This window comes from Strix uralensis, chromosome 3 (assembly GCF_047716275.1).
Source record: "Strix uralensis isolate ZFMK-TIS-50842 chromosome 3, bStrUra1, whole genome shotgun sequence".
NCBI lineage: Eukaryota > Metazoa > Chordata > Aves > Strigiformes > Strigidae > Strix > Strix uralensis.
This window is the reverse complement of record NC_133974.1, coordinates 111,800,217-111,820,058: the sequence shown is the minus strand read 5'-3', so window position 1 is coordinate 111,820,058 and position 19,842 is coordinate 111,800,217. Positions and strand designations below refer to the sequence as shown.

Here is a 19,842-nt window from a genome sequence, read left to right as displayed (position 1 = left end):
AAACTATTCCGCCCCCCAAAACCCAACCAACCAAAAAAAAAATCTCGACAAAAAACCTCTCCTTATGTTCAGACAATTTTTTTTTTATAATGTCCTTCAAGCATTCAAATGCTTTCTCAACTTATTTGTGTAGATCTGTAAGCTAAATGAACTTTGGCAGTGCTTTGGGCCAAAGAAATCTTTGCTTTTATTTTAAACAATATTTGAGCAGTTTGTCCTCCAGAAGAGATAATTATCTATAAGATTATTTGTCGCATAGAACTTATCTGAAGGTTTGTTAGGCATCTGTCTTGTTTGTAATATGATGTTCCTTCTTAATGTTAATACTCTTTATTCCTGCAGCCTTTTAAGGATATAGTCAGATGACCTAAAAACCACAATAAATTAATACTGTGAAGTGGCAGCCCTCCTCGACCAAAATATTGCAACTGACCTAGTCTGTTGTATTAAGCAAAATTAGTTTAGCCAAATGAGCAGCGTTTATCTTTTCTGGTGGATCTGTGTGTTTGCAACTGTTCCAGGGCTGTAGGCCTGTGGCTCTTCTCTTACAATGTATTTTTGTGTGTGTATATGTATCTATATATATCTATATCTATCAAAATTGTCTGTGGAAGAGTGCCTCAACAGCTATGCCTATGCACACAGCTCTATTTCTGTTCTGGATGTATTTGTTTAACTTTTCAACACTAAGAAGTACTAAAAGGAACAGGATCAAACTGTGTAGGCTTGTTGGGAATATGGGACTAGAGGGGGAAGTCAGCACTAGTCATGGGATGGAGGGGAACCTGCCCATGGGGCAGCTGCCATGGGAAATCTTGACATCTTCTAATACTCTCAGTCTTTTTCCATTATTTCTTTTTTTATTATTCCTTCTCTGGAAAAAAATAATTGGGAAATGTAGGTAAAATAATCGGAAAGGAAGTTTAATGATTCAGGGTTTTTCTGCATGTGTTTTGTCCACTTCTCCAGAGTGTCTTGGTTTCTAAGTACCCTGCTTTGTGTATATGCCTGAGAGAAAATAGATGAGGCAGACGGATAGTGATGGAACTATTCAGACATGAAAGGAAAGGTTGCATATTAAGATAGTCAGTTTTCTAGATAATCTTTAATTTTTTGGCATGGTGATTAAGAGCACTTTTTCCTCTTCAAGCTTCTTTAGGTCCCCATGGTCTTCTAGCATAAGAGTTATTTTTGATGGCTGTTTCACTCTGTATTTTAATGGCTTACAAGGCAGGATTACTGTGTATAGTGAAGGGCTTTGAGAGTCTAGAAGGGGCTGGGTTATTGGATTCTTTCTCCAACCATACCATTTCCCCATGGCTTTTTGTTGCCTATGTTCAAATGGCTTTTACAGTTAATACACAGTATTTTAAAATAGGTTTTTTTAATAGTAACTTACCATACTGAGGCGTGACAAATTATAGGGAGTTTATAGGAAGTGTGTTGGGTCAGGACTTCAAAAAGGATGTGAAATAAATGACAAAGAGCCATTCTATCTGGTCCTAAAGTGGGTGAATATCCAGGACTATGGAAACTAAACAAAATGGGAGTTAGGGTGCATGAGAAGGAGGACCTGTTTAAGAAAAGGAAAACTTCAGGATACTGCTGTAGGTATACAGAAAGACTGGGTGTAAAAGGCAGTGGAGGGAGGAAAAACAATCCTGTTGAAAACTTTCAGCCCTCACTTCTGTGTATTTTAGACACTATGTAAAATTAGTAGTTCCTCCCTGTTTTGTGACTTAATGCTTGCTCTCAGGTAACCAAGCCTGATCACTGCTTGATTGAACTTTATTGTCTCTTAATGTTGTTAAGAATAAACTTGAAATGGAAGTAGCAAGCATCTCCTTTATTTGGGGGGAAAAACAAAAAAATCTAAGAGGCTTGTGTTTTTAGATGGTGTTTCCATATTGTTTCGTATAACAGAGCTTTAGCCAATTTGGGACCATGAGAAAAACAGTTGAGAGATGCTGAGAAAAGAAGTGAGATTTTTATTTTAAATTAAATTGTCAGTAGTTGAAAATAGTTCATCAAGATACAGGGCATCATCTGCAGAGTTTTAAACTTGAGAGCATTCACTGCAAACATGTCTCAATTTGGAAACTCTTAAATTAAGCTGCCATTATGTTTTACTTCAGAATTTCTCAGGAAAAAATGTATCTGCAATTAGTGTAATTAGTTGCCAAAAGACATAATTAACAGCCAAATACACTGATTTTTGCCCTCTACCCACCCACCCACACCTTGGCAGTTGCAGATGCTGGTGTTTTAGTCCCTGAAGTTTTATCAAAAACTGAGTTCCTGTGTCAAAATCAGTTGTATTATGTATATTAAAAATGTATTTTTTTCTGAAGTTCAAATACACTTAAATATATATATAAACCCATGTGTAAGAGCTACTCACAATGTGAGATGACTGTGTTAATAGAAAATACTAATGAAAATTTAATAGCTACTTAGAAAAAGCTTTTAGAAGTTTATTGATGCAGCATTTCATGCATGATACTGTTTTTAATGGTAAAAATGTGTGATCAGTCTGCATCTGACAGCATGTTTCCATTGCAGCAGCTGAAAACAGGGGAAAGTTAAAACTAGATGAGTGTTGTAGAGTGGTTGGTTATGAAGTGGGCTACATAACTAATGTGTATAGAATTTACACAGAGCGTTTAGTTTTAAAAGAAGTGTGTGTCTTTAAAAATAAACATGGTTTTAAAAAAGTTCTGCTTAGGAGAGAAAACAAACAACAAAGGTAGAAATGTGCATTAATATACCAAAACCATGCCATTCGTTTTTTTAATAAAAAATCAGGATGTGATTTTTTTTTATTTATTTTTTTTTTTTCCCCCTCCAGATGTCCAAGAGCAGTAACTGCTGGATTGGGGTGCTTAGGAGATCCTTACTCTACAGGGCAAGGAAGAACAGAGTGTTCTCCCTGTGCTGCAATTTCCTTGAACATACAATAAAAAAAACCTTGTTTCCAGCTTTCCTGATGTTTGTTTTGCAATACATGTTGGCAATGGAAAACAGACAGCCATGTTATTCCAATTTGTATTTATATAATAATATTGTAAAACTTGATAGAAACCCCATTTCATCTTATCTTCCAGAGTGGAAAGTTTGAATATGGATAGTTGTTCTCCATATAAGGTTTATTTTTCTTTCTCAAAGGAGCTTGGGTTTAGGTAGGCTGTTGGCCCTTAGTACTACAGTATTTGGTGTCGATAGAAATTTTTTTATTTTTACTGTAGCTCTTAACAAATTTAGATTTGAATCAGAAGTTGCCTACTGCACTGGTGTTTTATAGTTTGATGACAGTTTTCTTAACTCATCTTAATAACATGTATGATGGCAAATAAGTAATGAGTAACAAAGCATTTTCTTCCCGCGCCCTGATGATGCTTGGTTTTACTGTAGTTCCACGCACTGTTTTCTCACAGTCACTTCCCTGAAGCTAAACAGAGCCATGCTTTCCTGCTCATCAGGCACTTCGGAGTTTGTAATTCAAGTAATAGAATAATAAGAACAGTCATTTAGAAAAGTCAGAGTAAGTAATGATTAGAAAAGTCTGACTTGGTGCATGCAAACCTTGCCACAGTTAGTCTTGTAAAATTCAGCCTTATTACAAAGTATATTAGATACAACATAATTTTGAATGATCCAAGGGTAGTAAGTGCTTGCTTTCTTTTTTTGTGTGTGTGTGTGTTTCTGGCATGATTACCATTGAATAGCCTTGCTGAAAGTTAAGTTAAAAATAGCTATATACTGTAATATGATGTCTGTCTTTTTGGTGAATAATAGAACAATAATTTGGGGGGATTTAATAATTTATTATTTTAATCTCCAGACTGTAGTGTATTTAAGTTTTCAGTATACTGTTGCTGGTCATGTTGTTCATATGAGTATCATTTCATGTTTGTGCGGGTGGGGGTGCTTTTTGGTATGTTTTTTTTTTTATTATTTTAGCTGTAATATTTGAAATACTTGTGTAAGTGTGGATTGTAATATTTGGGCAGGAGGATAAAGTAGCATGTATGTTTAATCTCATTGTAATAGTAAATTAGGGGAAATAGCCAAAAGATGTAGCGGAATTCATATTTTACCTTTCTCAGTTCACACAGTTATCTTTTTGTAGGGACATACTCTTGGATATCTAAAACTGAGATTATTATTAGCTCAGGGTGTTTTTTCCTCCTAGCTATCTGTCAAAATTAAAGGTCCAGCTTTTTGCCTCTGGACTGTCTGGTGTTGCTCTGCTGCTTGTTAGACTAATGGTGTAAATTGCCACCACAGCTGAACATCACTTGGAAACTTTGCCTGGTATGGTATGTACTTGCCCATCTATACGAGTAGGGATTTCTCCAGAAAGCTATGCTTTGTACTCTGTGGCTCATATTATCCTGAAGGCTATGTCAAGGTGTTATCTGGGATCTGTAAAAAGTCAAGAATCAAACTAAGATTTTTCTTGGTCTACCTCTTGTTTTCCTAGCTACATTAAATCATATAAAGTGCTTAAGTTGATGGTTCCTGGTTCTTCAGTATTATTTTTTTTCTTCCTCAGATGTAACATAATAGTAGGATACTGAAAGGGAAGAATGACAGCCAAACCCAGTAAACATTAAAGTACTATTAATGTACTTTTTCCTCCTCTTGCTCCTTTCTTGGAGGAAATAATACTGACTGTACCCCCCTCAGCCCCCAGCACATGAAAGAACTGTCTCATCTTTCATCTTGGTTGCCTTTTTTTCCTTAGGTTTTTTTTTTTTTTTTGCCACTGCAAGAAAGATCCATGACTGCCTTTCCTTGTCATGGTAGGCATTTCAGAAACTTTTAATTCTGAAGAACCTTAGGAAATTCCTAGTTTAGTATATCAAAGCTGCTCCTTGACATAACTAGGTTCCAGCTGGGCCAATGTATTGATAGATGTCAGTCACTTCTCATGTACAGTCCATATAAGGCAGATGGCTTTGCATGGCAAGTATTTCCAAATCTGCTGCTACTCTTAGTAGCAGGAGATATATATATATATTAATTTTTTTTCTGCCTGTGTTACAACAGTGCTCTGCAGATGTGGTTTATGGCAGAGATCTGTGGGAGGCTTTCATTTCCTGGAAATTTGGTGAAATGATTGTGCCCTGAGATTATGTTTTACAGGAGTTATACTTGAATAGTTGTAATAGTGTTTAGTCATAATGAGACTTGTACTGATGTGGATTGTTTCATTACACATAAACTTTCCTGTCCTTTCAAACGGAGCCATGTTTCTCTGAGCAAGGTTTCTCTTGGCTTCCCATGCATCACAGAAAATCTCTGCAAATGGATCAGTTATGGGCTGTAGAAAATGTGAAATGTAAATTGTAGATGCATTAAGTATAATATCTGCATTCTCACAGAATTACTCATTCCTATACTGTGGGTTTCCCCCCCTTTTTTTTCAAAGATACCAGAAACTCAAATGGAGGAAAAATTAATAGTGTCATCCTCATTCTTTAGTTACAGCAGTGCTAAAGGCAGTTACTCATGCAATGTGATTAGGCTGGAAATAATTGCCACCGGAAGTAGTAAAACCAGGAATTTACAAACTTCTAATTCATTCTTTTTGGAGTTCATGGGTATCAAGAATATCCAGACTTACTCTTAACTAAAGAACGTAAGCTTTCTGCTTCATAGTTCAGCTACTTTCTGCTTATTAGAAATAATCTATCCTCACAAATATATTTATTTTACATATATTAGCTATGACATTTTTCTCAGAATAATGTTATCTAGCCTGAGCCAGGCTGTCAGACAAGATGGAAATACTGGTTTGCCTTAATGGCCATTTCATAAAACTAATTTACTTAGTTGTCCCAGCTGACCCCAGCCAGAGTCTGCCCTCTTCCCAATACATAAATTTTGGAGGATAGTTTTCATCCTATCAGTGTCCAGCTGTTTTACTAACAGCATAGTTCAGGGAAGCAAGTTCTCAGTTGGGTTTGGTTTTGCTTTTTAAGTGCTGGTGACTTCTTGGGTCAATAATTCCTCTGTGCCACCAAACTGCACGTGTTCTGGTCACTTTGGTGTTGCTGTTGGAGAATCTATCATCTGTCTGAGATACCATTTCTTAGTAAGGTGAGATTTTTGTAGAGAGGAAGAGGAAGAAGGGGGTTGTGTTTGGTTTTTCATTTGGTGTTATTTTCTGTCACAGTAGCTCCAAGGGTGTGGTCACAGCGTTTCATTCTCACCTCTGTTCAGGCACCTTGAAGTACTGCCTGAAATTAAAGTCAGTGGTTGATCAGAAACCTCTGTCTGGTCAGTCATGATGCAGAATAAAATGGGAATACTTGAACCTGTTTCAGTGTGTTTTTTACTATTATCACTGGCTATGCTTTTTCAATGAGGTGAAAGTTGCTGTATTTCAGTTGAAGAGGGAGATGACCTTTGAGACTGGTAACTTGACTGCTCTAACAAATGAAGCGCTATGACTAGGTAGAAATTTTAATTAAATTGGTCCTAGTTGGAAACTCAAGTCAGTAGTCAGAATGGGGAAAAAAAAAAAAAAAAAAAAAAAACACAAAAAAACCAAACCAACTTGTAATAATAAAGTCTATTTTCTTTAGTCTCACTCAGAAATGTAATGAGGAAAGGTTCTTAAGCACTACATAGGAAAGGCTCTTAAACACTGTGTATTATTCCTGAAGCTTTAAAATCTACTTGGTCAGCTTTTTCACTGTAGCATCAAGGAACCATGCAGCAAGCTTTGAAAGTATTGCTTTATTAATGAGGAATGCACCCAAAAAGGGATCCTTGTCCCTTCTCAATGAAAGCTTGTCAGAGCAGGAGTCAAGCTGCCTATTAAGCAGGAAGGGAAGTTCTTTTAATAAAATACTTGCAAAGCAGCCACCTGGAGATTTGTTTATTAGTTTGCTAAGTGTTATAGATGATGCTGTAATAGTTATCAGTTTGGGAAAACAGTATCATTTAAAAAAAAATCTATCCTAGTTTGTTGGTACTATTGATTTGAAACATGCTAGTGCTGATTATTAGAGCTGCTTGTTCTAAGAAAAATACTTGCTTTCCTCTATAAAATGAGTTACCTAACAGGTACCTCAAGTATGCAGGTACTTGCACAGTTACTCTGTATGTCTCATAAACATGTGCATGTTAATGTATTTTTTTAGAAATGCAGTCTTTAACCTGGTGTTAAATATCTCTTTTGGGGGAGTTAGTTGTGGAAAGAAATGAGAATTTTTCATCAAATACTAGTTATCACTTTCTGCTTCTGGCAAGGAAAATATTCTTCATAGTACCTGGAGAGGTTTTTAACTAGTGTTCACACGTAGTTTTTGTGCTAGGTGGTTTTAGACTATGAACTCCCTAGCGAAAAAGGTTGAGACATGAGTAACTGTGATGGTTGATGATTTTTAAAGAAATATAGCTGGGGACAAGTTTTGGGCTTGCAGCCAGTTTATCTTTCCCAGTTGTCTCCTTTCGCTTTTTCTCCTTTGTACCAGCTCTAAGAACTTAAGTTTTTGCTTTGTGTATATAAGCTGTATTTTAGTATGCAGCATTTTGAAGGTGCTAGTTGACCTAACAGACGTTTTCTCTCCCATCTGATTTGAATGACCTATGTAAGGATTGCTGTAGTGGGCTTCACAATGTGCTGAGGAGGAGAAAAGATCAGATTCTTAGATAAAAGTTAGGTTCCATTAGATCCTAATAACACAAAAAAATAATCTAGGCCTTAAACTCTCTATGTAGATGAAATAGTTACTTTTCTCCTTGTAGAAAATACATTTAAATGTGTTGTAAAACTAACACGAGCTTTTGAGCAAATACAGATAGAGTTGAGCGTCTGATCTATTCTTATTCTTTTTAGGCCATCATGACTGCATGACCTATTTCCAAAGAGTAATAGTCTATCTCATTTGGGTATTGATGTTTAAAAGCTTAAAATGTAAATTTCAAAAAGGTGTTGTTTGATTCTTGGGGTGGAGAGTGGGGTGGTGTGTGTTTTTATTTTGTTCTTAACAAGTACTGAGACTTTTAGCCTGAAGTATAATTTTTTTTTTTTCCCCCCTCTCAATTTAAGAAATAATTTCCATACAGGACAAATTTTAGTCATTCCACATACTTTTTGTTTATCAAACTGTTACAAAATTACAATAAGCTTGCATATTGTTATATGTCTCTAGTTTATTATCAGTAAGAAATTGTATGTATATTTAAAATATTCTAGTAGTCAGCAATGGTTATTGTGTCTAGTTGTTGCTTCCCAGAAGGCAGAATCTCTTTATTCCATATGGTGTTCAGTAAGTCTGATCTTTCTGTAGTCTTTAAGAAAGTGTACATTTTTAATGTTAGGTCTGTCCCCTTTCCAACCTGAAAGCCTGCTACTCTGAGTAGAGATCTGTCTCTGAATCTTTTTCTTGTTGGGTCTCTTCCAGTTCCAGACAGCACTGACTCCTGTCAGAGATTAATCTTTCTTGTTGACCAGTGCCATCAGAATCTTATAAAAATACCACCTTTTAGATTTTATCTTTATGTGAGTCAGGCTGCTTTGGATATTGCTTGGAAATTTCTTTCCATAATGGTAATTAAAATATATTACATTGTTTATTAAAGTATCTTTTGTGTTAGTAGCAGATGAGTTTGCAGCTACTTAATATCAGTTTTTTTAACATTAAACATAAAATGAAGTTGCTGTATACACACCTCCTGTTTCTTTTGTAGGGTTTTTTGAGGGTTTGTTTTTTGTTGTGTTTTTTTTTTTTTAAGTCAACTTTGGAGAAGTGGAAGTTGACAGTGAAAGACCAACAAAATGCTCTTGCCTTTAGGACATGTAGGATCTGGGCTCAGTGAACTTTGCGTGTCATCTGAGTTGTTTAGTTTTGTTTGTCTTGATTTTGTTTGGGTGGGATTTTTTGTGGTGGTATTTCTAGCTAGTGGCTTTCTCTTTGGAGAGATATTGATATATCTCTCAAAAGAAAATGGTCTCCATTTCAAAAGCAAACCTGTCATCCATAATTTAAACTAACCCTTAAATGCTGCCCTGAATCAATGGGGAAGCTTCTACTGGTGCGAAAAACTTTTGCTCTGAGATACGGAGTAGAATCTACAATGGTAGAGATACAGCACCAAAACGTGAAAGATACTGAGAGTATCTGCTTTTAAGTGTCAGCCACTTGTTGGGAGTGTTTGCAAGGACACAGGATGAGTGTCAGTCACACTGATACATACATTTATTTAACAGCTCAGTCCCAGAGATTTGGTGCTTAAAGAAAAATGGTGGGTGGGTGTGTTCTTGTGGTTTTTTGGGTTGACAATTTGTTACGGAGATGTTAATGTTTTTGCAGTTATTGTATGTGCAAATACAGAATTCCTGCCTTGTATTTCTGTTCTGTAAGTTATTTTGCCTTTATTGCGCTCTTTTGTGTGTACCTTCCTTTTCTACTCCCTTAAACTTGTCATCTTCTCTGTTGCAATTTTAACCTAATCTAGCAGTGAGGTAATTGGAGCTGTCATCTCACAGGTTGGCAGTATGCCTTGCCCATGTTTTGCCAAATATATGGCAAGATTTGCTCTCCCTAAAGCAACTGAGATATATCAGTTCACAGTTGCATTTCTCAGATTTTCTTCTGAGGATGGACAGTGTTGAGATTTTTTTTTTTTGTCTTAGTTTATTATTTCATTCCAGAATTGTACCAGTTCTATGTAAGACACTGTATAATGAACTCTTGTTAGTGTTGAAATCTGTTTGATAGGCAAGATGAGTCATTGCTTCATTCAAATAGGTTCAGTATGGGTTCACTTTATTTTTCAGAGGTGTTCTTCTAGGACCTACTTGCGATTTGATATGGATTCCTCTATTTTAAAACTGGTTGGTTATGTTTCTCACCATTTTCATCCCCCAGTCTGCAGGAACAATTTTATTGCTGTTCTTTTTGGGAATACCTGCCACCCCCAGCATTTTGCCTCTTGACTACAAATACTTTGTTTTGCTTTGTTCCCCCCACCCCGTTTTGGGAAGATTCAGAAAAATGGCACAAAAAAGTGAAATTGCAGTGTTACATTAATCTGCAGGATTTAATCACTTAGTTTTATGAACTTCCTCCCTTGAAACACCTACCCTTTTTTCTTTTTTTGCTGGTAAGAGTCTATTCTGGGGGGTTTAAATACTTCTTTAAAGCTTTTATCAGCTTTATTGTCTTCATAACAGTTCTTAAATTATTTAAGATGACTCTTGGAAATACTATCTGCACACATGTAAGGTAGAAGTGAAACCACATGCACATCTTTTTGTAAAGATGATGATGCAGGCATGATAAACCTTCTCTAGAAGTGTATCTGTAGTGTTGGGTTTTTTTCTAAAATAAACTATTTTGTCAGTCCTTTGTTTCATGATGGCATTGTAAGTTACAGAAAAGTGACAAAGTTAACTGTGTACTCTTAATGTACACACTTCCCTAGTATTCATGGAAATGCAAAACAGTCTTGATTATAGCAGTTGACAGAGTGGCAGATGAATTTTATTTTCCATTCTCTCGTGGAAGTATTTGTGCTTACTGGTCTTTTGTAGGTGTTAAAGCTTGTAGTGTTATGGTTCGGGTTTCATGGGCTGTTTTGAACAATCAGATAAGATACTTCTTAATTTAAATTTAGATTTTGACCTGTCAGTGTCACTAAGCTTTTAATTTTTAATAAACGATTTTATTTGAAATTATTTTATCTTGCTATACAATATAATTGGTGTAAAATATTCAGGTAAATGTATCTCTGAAAAACTGCGGATATATTGATTTGGTTAAAACTGTGACAGCAACTGGCAGTCGTTTCAGCAGGTGTTTGTATGAGGATATTAACATTACACACACAGTCCCCACATCTGTTTATTGACTTTTATACTTCTACCATCAACAAATTCAATTATAATGCCTGTTATCTTATGTTATTAGATGCAGTAGCTGATACTGTTAGGCTTTAAAATAGGGTTTTTCAAAATATTTTGAAGACACTGAGGTTCTGTATTTTAAAACTTTTATTTTTCTGCTTTAAAGCAGGCATGTGTCACGTGAGTGTGTTTCAGGGGAAGATTTGCAAAATACAGTTCTTGGAGTTCTCAGTCTGGATTGTGAGTGGTGTCATGTTGCTTGCTCAAGGAAGGGTAATGTGCAGTCTTCAGGAAATACTAGTTTGAGAAGTATTTATCTGAAAGGTACCACTGTAGCTGGTTTAGTCTATTCAAGGTTACAGTGGAGCATTTGGAAGGCTAAAAACAAGCACTGAGGCTACTTCTGTAATAGATCACTTAAGACTTTCAGGTTTCCTGACATCATTTCACTTGACAGTAACTACAGAGGCCACATTTGGAAAAATATTGTTACTGTTCCAGAAATGCTAGAAATCTGTGCAGAAGCTGGTCATCCCCTCAGAATGAGAGAGAAGTCATCTAACTCACCTGACTCTCCTTGTCCTTCTATAGCCAGCAAACTACCTGTGCGCAATTAGCAGGTTCAAGGCAGGGCCAGGCTGGAGGCTCTTGGCTCCTGAAGCACTCTCCTCCCCATGAGCTGCTCTCGCAATACCTGAGCTGTTGTCATGATTTGTTCCATGTGTATGGCCTCATGGACTGGTGCCTCCAGGCAAGCATGTGCTCTGGGCACCCTTCTGCTTCCCACGTGCTGCATGGATTCGTGCTTCCCCTGGTGCCCTTATCTTACTTGCCACTCGGATGGAAAAAAGAAAGATTTTAATTCTGCTGATACCTGCTGTGACTCTGAGTGAATGTGTGCATATCCCTTAATGTCATCTGTGCTAGAAAAGTGATCGACGAGCGGGACTCCTGCCATCCTCCTAAATCCACTGCAAGAAAATTAATACATTTCTTTTCTGCTTAGCCAGGCCTTCAGTGCTTCAGCCAAACTGACCTTTACTTCCATTTTCCCCCACAGGCTTCTACCTTCTCCTTCCAGCAGTAGTATGTTTTGTCCTTAGTGGCCTACACGGGTTTACTTCTAAGGACCTGATTGGGTTTGTCTCTGGCCTTTTCATCACCTACTGAGGGATCAAAAGTCTGTGCTTTGATTTTTATCTTTCTTTTTTTCCTGTTGTCTTTGCTTATTATGCTTTTGCATGTGGCAGTTTTCTACTATTGTACTGACCATCCAGAGCAGGGGAAAAATCCTGGTTGTTCTGACAGTTATTTTGTCTTCAATGCGAAATAAGGGAACGGGCTTAAGACAAGACATGCAAAATCCCTGGGTAGCATGCTTCTGAGTGATATTAACGACAGAAATTATAATTTCAGTATCAGATCTTAAATAGAAATAAGGGGTGCAAAGTAGATACATGCTGCAGTGTTTGAGTACATTTGGGTGTTTTGCTGTGAGAGTGCCTTGCTGCTGCTGCTGCTGGCTGCCCGAACTCCTGGCGGGCCCCGCTTCAGACCCACAGCTCTTCTGCCCTGGCCTGTGAGGGAAGGCTGGAGACTCCCCTGTGGCAGCTTCCCTTTCCCACCTGCTGATATCTTGTTAAATTGGTAGGGTATTTTCTGATCAGAGATGAAAAGAAACAGGTACAGTTAGGTGACTGAATAGTGAGTATGCAATGGGTCTGCTCTGGGGTCAGCAACCTCCCGCAGGTGTGCGATGGCAACACCGGGCCAGACAGACACTCCTTCACCGGAAAATGCACTGCAGTTCATCCATCAGTGTCCCTCAGGTTTGTTTGCATAATGCATAAATACTTTGCCTTCATAGGTAGAGAAGTGCTCAGATGCTAGAGAGGTGTGTCATGTAAGTAGCGGACGGGGAGAGAGCAAGCTAGCTTCTGGCTCTGTTGTTTTAAAAAGGGGTGGGTTTTTTGGTAGAAGTTTCACAGTTCACTTCTGTCCTTAACCTGTGCTGTTGCTGCAAAAGGGGTGGTGGTTCTTCCCAGTCATGTGGTCATGTCCCCTGCTTGTGGCTGTGCTGAGCTGGACCAGCTGCTGGACTGGCCAACGGCTAATCATGGAGGTAGTTCTTGCAGGGTTAGTTTTCAGGTGGATTAAGGAGCTGATGACACTCTCCTAGATTGTCCTGAGCTGAGTGGGTGAAGTTGCACACATACCACCAGCTACCTTCATCTTTTTACTAGCTTCTGTCCTCTATTTAGATGTCCTGGCAGTGTTGTGATCTGTTTGATACATGGCGAGGTTTGCAATTTATAAAATTTTGCTAAGGTAGAGGAAAAATTGAGACCAGAAAAGAGCAGGAGGACACTGAAATAGCTGCTTCTTCAGAATTTTGTTGGTTAGCTATTACTGATGTAGCAGCTTGGGCTATGATAGCATGCATAATCCTGTATAAATGCAGTGTTTTGTAATTTATGTCAAAATCAAACCAAAAAACCTTTAGGAAAATCATGAGACTAAGATCTTGAAATGTAATGGAATTTTTAGAACTTTTAAAATAGCTGTGTTTGTGTGTTTAATATTTGAAGGGTAGGGGGGTTTATGGCGGTAGTTTTGTTTCGTGGTTTGGTGTTTTTTGTGTGTGGGTTGTTGTTTTTTTTTTTTTTTTTTTACATCAGTCTCTTTACCCTAATATATTCAGGAAAACTGCTTACTCTCTACAGTATTGCTTTTCTGGCTATCACTTGTACATCATGCTTTACCTGGTTTAAAAATGAAAAAAAAAAAAACAATTAAAATGAAAAGGAAGTCCAAAATTTATTTTCTCAGTTAAGCATCTGTAAAAAATATAGCTTTTACTTAAGTGGAGCTGGGCTTTAATTTATTTTCTAGATGGTTTTTGTTCTGGCCTTTTTTAAATTCTTGGAACTTTATTATGTGATGCCAGTTGTAGGGCTTGCAGTGATAAGTAATTATTCCTTACTTGTTTCAAGTATGTTCCATAAATATATGAACATGGAAAATTGAAACTAATGAATCAAAAAGTTCTAAAATTATACTCCTCACATTTTTCTGTACTTTTTTTTATAAGGGCAGGGAGAGAATATACTCTTTGCTAAGTATCACTTAAGCAAACAAAATGTATGTATTTAAAGCTACCTCCATTTTACAGAAGGATTTGTGTGCTGGCCTGGGCTATTCCTGAAATGTTTGGGGAAAATTCTGCCTTGAGTTTTGTACTAAATACCATGTTTACTAAAGGGTTTCTTGATAACATCAGGTTAATAATTGAAACTCCAGTGTTCCTCCTTATGCCAATAGTGTTGGGTGAAAAAATTGAGGTAATGAGATGATGGAATTAACACAGTGAATTATATGGTTGCAGAGAAACCAAAAGCCTAGTGTTTTATTTTTTGTTGGTTTTTTTAAGCAGCTTTTGGTATAACTGCTGGGTACATATGAAGAATGTAAGTTAATTCATGTGTACTTTCTCATGTAGTTTTTATGTATGCTGTGTATATTCTGATTTTTCACTAAAAGTTCTCTGTGCTCTAGAGTTTCCTCCCCACCGTCCTGACTAGATGTACTTCTCTGAAAATGTCTGTAGCATTTTTCTGGTATAAAACAAAACTACAATTCTAATTAGCAAATTTCCTTTTTTTTTTTTTTTTGTTTTTGTTGACAGATGATGATGTACCTGCAGATATGGTTGCAGAAGAATCAGGTCCTGGTGCACAAAATAGTCCATACCAACTTCGCAGAAAAACTCTTCTACCTAAAAGAACAGCTTGCCCTACAAAGAGCAGTATGGAGGTAACTTTTGTTTGTTTTTAATTGTAAAGTAAATTTTACTGTTTCAAGAACAGGAAGCTAATTAGTACTTTTCATAAGTTACCTGATGACTGAACTACTTCTTATTTATTTCATTAAAGGGTGCCTCCACTTCCGCTACTGAAAACTTTGGTCACCGAGCTAAACGTGCTAGAGTATCTGGAAAATCCCAGGATTTATCAGGTACTAACTTTTTGTACAAAAAAAGTGGGTGGGGGAGTAGTAGTTGAGACATTTTGATTTCACACCCATACACCATCCCCTAACTTATTTTTCCTGTCAGTTCTCCAACTAAGAAACAGCATTGAAAGAACTACAAACTTGTTCTGAACTTCAAATTTTAGAAGCGTGCTTTTAATCTGATCCTTTAGTCTGCCTGTGTCGCTGCAGGCGTGTTGGTTTGGTTATTTGTTGTTGGTTTTGTTTGTGTGTTTTATTCTCCTCCAAGTGCTGTGTAGTTGTATCCAAGCTACTGTTAGAAGCAGTAATGCTGCAATGGTGCAGCACTCTGACTAGGCTTATTTACCATTTCTCATATTGATGTATTGTTCCAGTGTAGTTTTTAGAGATAGTTTTGGTAGATCATTATAGCACCTCATTTTGGAGAGAGGAAGAGAGGTTGTGTGTGTTTATAAATAAAAAAAAAATAGATGTACATACACGTATGTGGTGTATGTGCATATTTCACACACATACAGTATATGTACATGGTATAATAAACACATACATGCAATACACTTATTACATTGTGTGTATATATATATGCCTGGTTTTTATTTGTGCACACACATGCATTTTATATAGGCACACATATCCTACTTGTAGAAAAAAGAACATCATTTTTCAGTCTCTCTGCTTCTACCCCTTTTTGTCTCCTGACGCACTCTTTAGTTCCAGGAGATCTGTTGTCACTTTTCCCTGGAAAATCAACACCAATGGTTGCCAGCTCCCACTGATGTGGTTTCTGATGCTTTTCTTGGGTTTTTTTTAGTCCATGTCTCCCTTAACATTGTGAATTAAAACTGAGCAGCTGGCACAAGGCTTTGGTCCATTTTCATTGCTTTTGTTGAAATCTGCTCTTTCTGGCTTCTCACCTTCTCCATAGTGTAGATTTTCTTTCAAGCCCTCCGTCTCTTTTACCCTCTTTTTTTATTCTCTTTCCCTGCCTCCCACCTTGATTAACTCTTCTAATTTCAGAAACTGTTTAAGAATCGTTTTAACCCCAGATTTATATCACTGAAATAGCCAGAACCAATTGAACATCAATCTGTGTCATTCTGCTTCCAGTTTCATTTCCTGATTTGATATCTGAAGCCTTATGCAAAGTCGTCTTGTCATAGAATTGGTTTCTTTTGGCAGTTCTTAGTTTTTCTTCAAGGTCATTCACTTTTGGTATGTTCTTCATTATGCTTTTACTCACCTCCTTGCTTTAGTGAAGGTATGTAACTTTACTTGAGTCCTGTGGTACACATTACAGCATGAATGACACTAATTTTCAAAGGAATGCTCCGCGCTTTTGCTGTGCATTCCTTTTGTTACATTCTTGAGCTCATGTGGGGAAAGTACGGGGATTGTGGAGGCTTCTCCAGTGTGGAATTACCAGAGGAATTCTAAACAATGATTTTATAATTGTACTTTTAAGATTGTATTCAAACCAGTTGCAATCTAACAAGGGAGTGTCCTTCTCAACCCATTTTCTATTAATCTCTTTCCCAGTGTGGATGATGGTTATTTTTTATTTTTCCCCATTGAGTTTTTGAGATATTCCTCTAAATTTGTGCAGGTATTGATTGCAGTGAGATTCTTTTTGTTAGCACAGATAATGATAGCTGTTCTGACTGAGTTGTAAGCATGAGACTTTCTGAATGGTCATCAGTGGCGATTGCATATTGTCATTTGGAACATACAGCTGTTTATTTTAGAACTGTAGATGAAGGTGTGGGACTAGAAACATAGGAAAATGTTGTGGTGGAGAACCATTCCTTCTTGTATGGCCTCTGAGTTGAGGAAAATCTGGCAGAGATAAAAGGAGAAATACCAGTCAATTAGAGTTTCCAACTGGAGTGGAGCCAGTAGTTGGAAAACCAGAAGACTATTCCTGATTTTAATACTGATTTCAGAATTAGTGCTGCTGAGAGAGAGTTGCTATTTCAAATTGTAAGGGGGGAAAAAAAAAAATCGCTCGGATACTGTCAAGAAGAACACATTAGAATTTTGAAATATTGACATGTATGTTTCTATTGCTTGCAAGCCTGTCCTCCAGTGGTCTCTGCAGTAGACAAGGAGTTCTTCAATCCTGAGACAGAAAGATTCATGAATATACAAGAATCTTGAGAAAACAACACATTATAGAAAATAAATAATTTTTCATTTAAACTCTTAAGTAGAATACAAAAAAATGAAGAAACCAAAAATTGAGATAAGAAAAAGGTATGATGGAGCTGTGCGGTTTACATCACAAATGACTGGTGCACCTACAAATTCAGCATTTGTTTGTCAACTGTCAAACACTTACAGCTTTTAGATCTTATTGATACAAATATTTTGATCGTACGCTAATACGGTATTTCTTGATTTTTCAGAAACATTTAAATTCAGTATATTCTGACTGTTTGCTTATGTACCTCAGCTGTAAACGTATGCTTCCAATTACTGGGATCTTTCATGGTCTTCAGTACCTCTTGTCTCATCATGTCACTTTAATCCAGGGTTTTAATAATTTGTCATACTCTTCCTTTTTTGTTTATTACTGCATAGGTTTTTCTTCTCTTGCTTTAAGATCACTGCATTTGCATATCTGTTTTGTACTGGGCAGTTCTTGCTGATTTCTAACCATCTTTGGAAGACTTCAGAGACAAGTAATTTCTTCCTTTTCACTGAACTACAGAGTTGCAGTAGATACTGAGACTCTAGGTTACTGGATCTCTCCTTGATTGTTCTGTACGTTAGGTACATGCACAGCTCATAGTTCACAGAATTTACTGCCTTTTAAAATGTATTTCTGACTTTTCCTATTGATTTATAAGATATTTTTCCAAGAACACTACATGTCATGTTTTCTGACGTGTTTCTACTTCTTAATAAGAAAATATTTGTACTAAATGCCTCCTTATGGAACAAAAGCTATTTTCTCCACTAAAATGGACAAAAAAGGTATCCATGCAAGACATAATTTACAATTCTGGATTCATGGGATGGCATTCTTGGTCTTTGTACAAAGAAGGTAATTCACTTTCAGGCAGCTTTCCCTGCCCTTTTGTCTTGGTATTACTGTACTAGTTTCTATCTACTAAATGATCAGAACTGAAACTGAATTAGCTTCGCACATATCCTGTGGAAATAGAATGACATAACCAGCTGTGTTTCTAATTTTCAGTTGTCTAGTATATTAACACTTTATTAAAATCGTAAATAGTTCAACTGTCAACTTATGTTAGGGCAAAGAAAAATTGGTGATGGCCTCCTGCACTTTGTTTTTATTTTTATTCTTGTCTATTTTTAACACTATTTGGAAAACTGTCCTCTTTTTTTTATTATTGTTATTAGTATGCATTTCATACTTAACCCTTATTCTGTCAATAGGCATAAAACTGTCAGGAGGAGCAGCACACAAATGTTTCTGATTTGGTGGCCATACAGACCTTTAAAACTCTTTTGGCTTATTTTTGTACACTGGGAGGGAGAACATATTGAATGCATCTTTGCTTTGACAGATTACTAAAAGATACCCAAAATTTGAAGTGTGAATTTATAAAACAAAAGCATGGCCTTATCTCTTGGACCCAGAGGATATTTAAGTCTTCACATTAAGAAGCGAATTAGCTTTTTCAAATTATACTGAAGAATTCCACCTAGTAATCACTATATTGGTGATTTGAGTGGAGAAATTTTAAATCAACCCCTCCTTAATTGAGCAGAAGGGCAATTTCAATTGAATCTCTCACTTATACAGGATTTTGAATAAAGGTGGGTGAGTATAGCAAACACCTGTAAAATCATCATCTTCATTTTGCAAGCAGTGCCTAAACATCCAAGTAAATACAACTTGAAAAATTGCAGGGGGTGGTTGTATTTTTTAGTGCAAAAAGTTTTCTGACACTTTCAAAGTTGGTCCCTGCCCCTTGCAGTAAGGAAATGCATCTGGATTTCAATTTTTATTTTGTGATAGGGCCTACGGAGGAAAATGGGAGTAATGGGCAACTGTTGAGCAATGGGAGGCACTACACTAGTGAACTTCACTCTTCAGTAAAAAATTAATCGAGGTCCTAACATACATAAACTTAAAGGAGAAAAAATTCTGCAGGTTGTTTAGGGAAGTAACTGATTGTCCTGGGAGGAAGATCAAATTGTATACCTCAGGGATTTGTGTGTTAAAAGGAGAAGACAGGTCATGGAAGGCTTGTGAGGATTTACTGCCTTGCATTCACAACATGGCATTTCAGCTTGTAAGACAGTAGAAGACTATCTCCACATCTAACTGGAAAGCTACCAGAAAAAGATTAATTCAGAAGCAATGTCCAATTATCCTTTAATGCATTTCAAGGGTAACTAGGACTGTAGAACGAATTGCTGCTGCCTGTTTGATAGAGGAAAGAACCTTTTTATCTCCAGTGGAAAAGGACCTTTTTAAAAACCAGCATTGATCATGCATGTAACATTTTTCGGTGATGCCCAGCCATGCTCACCTTGTGGACTGCTGGTATATGCTCCCTAAGTGTCACTTGAGCATAAAGTCTTTCTGGACTACTTGCTTTTTACTAAATGTAAGTTAGTTTTGCGAACTTACCAACTTCAGCCTAGCTCATGAGGGTTTTGTTTTGTTTCTTTTGAATGAAAGTAACTTTTTAATCTGGCATTAATAATGCTGCTGCTGAAGGGAACTGTCTTGGCCACCTTCTGGATGTTCATTCCTGTCTCTTTGTGCCCATGCTAGCACTTCTGTAGCTTGCGATAAACTACAACAAGGAGCTGATCCATAAAGAAAGTAGTTTGGATGAGGATGAGTAAGGATGAGGAAAAAAAATTCTGGCTTATTCTGCCCATGATTGGTACTACCAACCTAAAGGATACTTTGGGAGCGAATAGCTATGAGCATGTGGAATGGTGAGACTCATCCCTTTTGTACAGCATAGCTTTTTATTGGATTA

At 36.9% G+C, this 19,842-nt stretch overlaps 1 protein-coding gene across 3 annotated transcripts in view; it reads left to right on the top strand.

Annotated features, from left to right (window-relative positions):
• FBXO11 (F-box protein 11) overlaps nucleotides 1-19,842 on the top strand; it is a 78,900-nt gene that overhangs the window by 24,131 nt on the left and 34,927 nt on the right. For all 3 annotated transcript variants that reach the window (XM_074863940.1, XM_074863943.1, XM_074863941.1), the window contains exons 2-3: nucleotides 14,550-14,677; nucleotides 14,797-14,878. In XM_074863940.1, coding sequence (XP_074720041.1) covers nucleotides 14,550-14,677; nucleotides 14,797-14,878 — 210 coding nt within the window. The remainder of the gene's footprint in view (nucleotides 1-14,549; nucleotides 14,678-14,796; nucleotides 14,879-19,842) is intronic.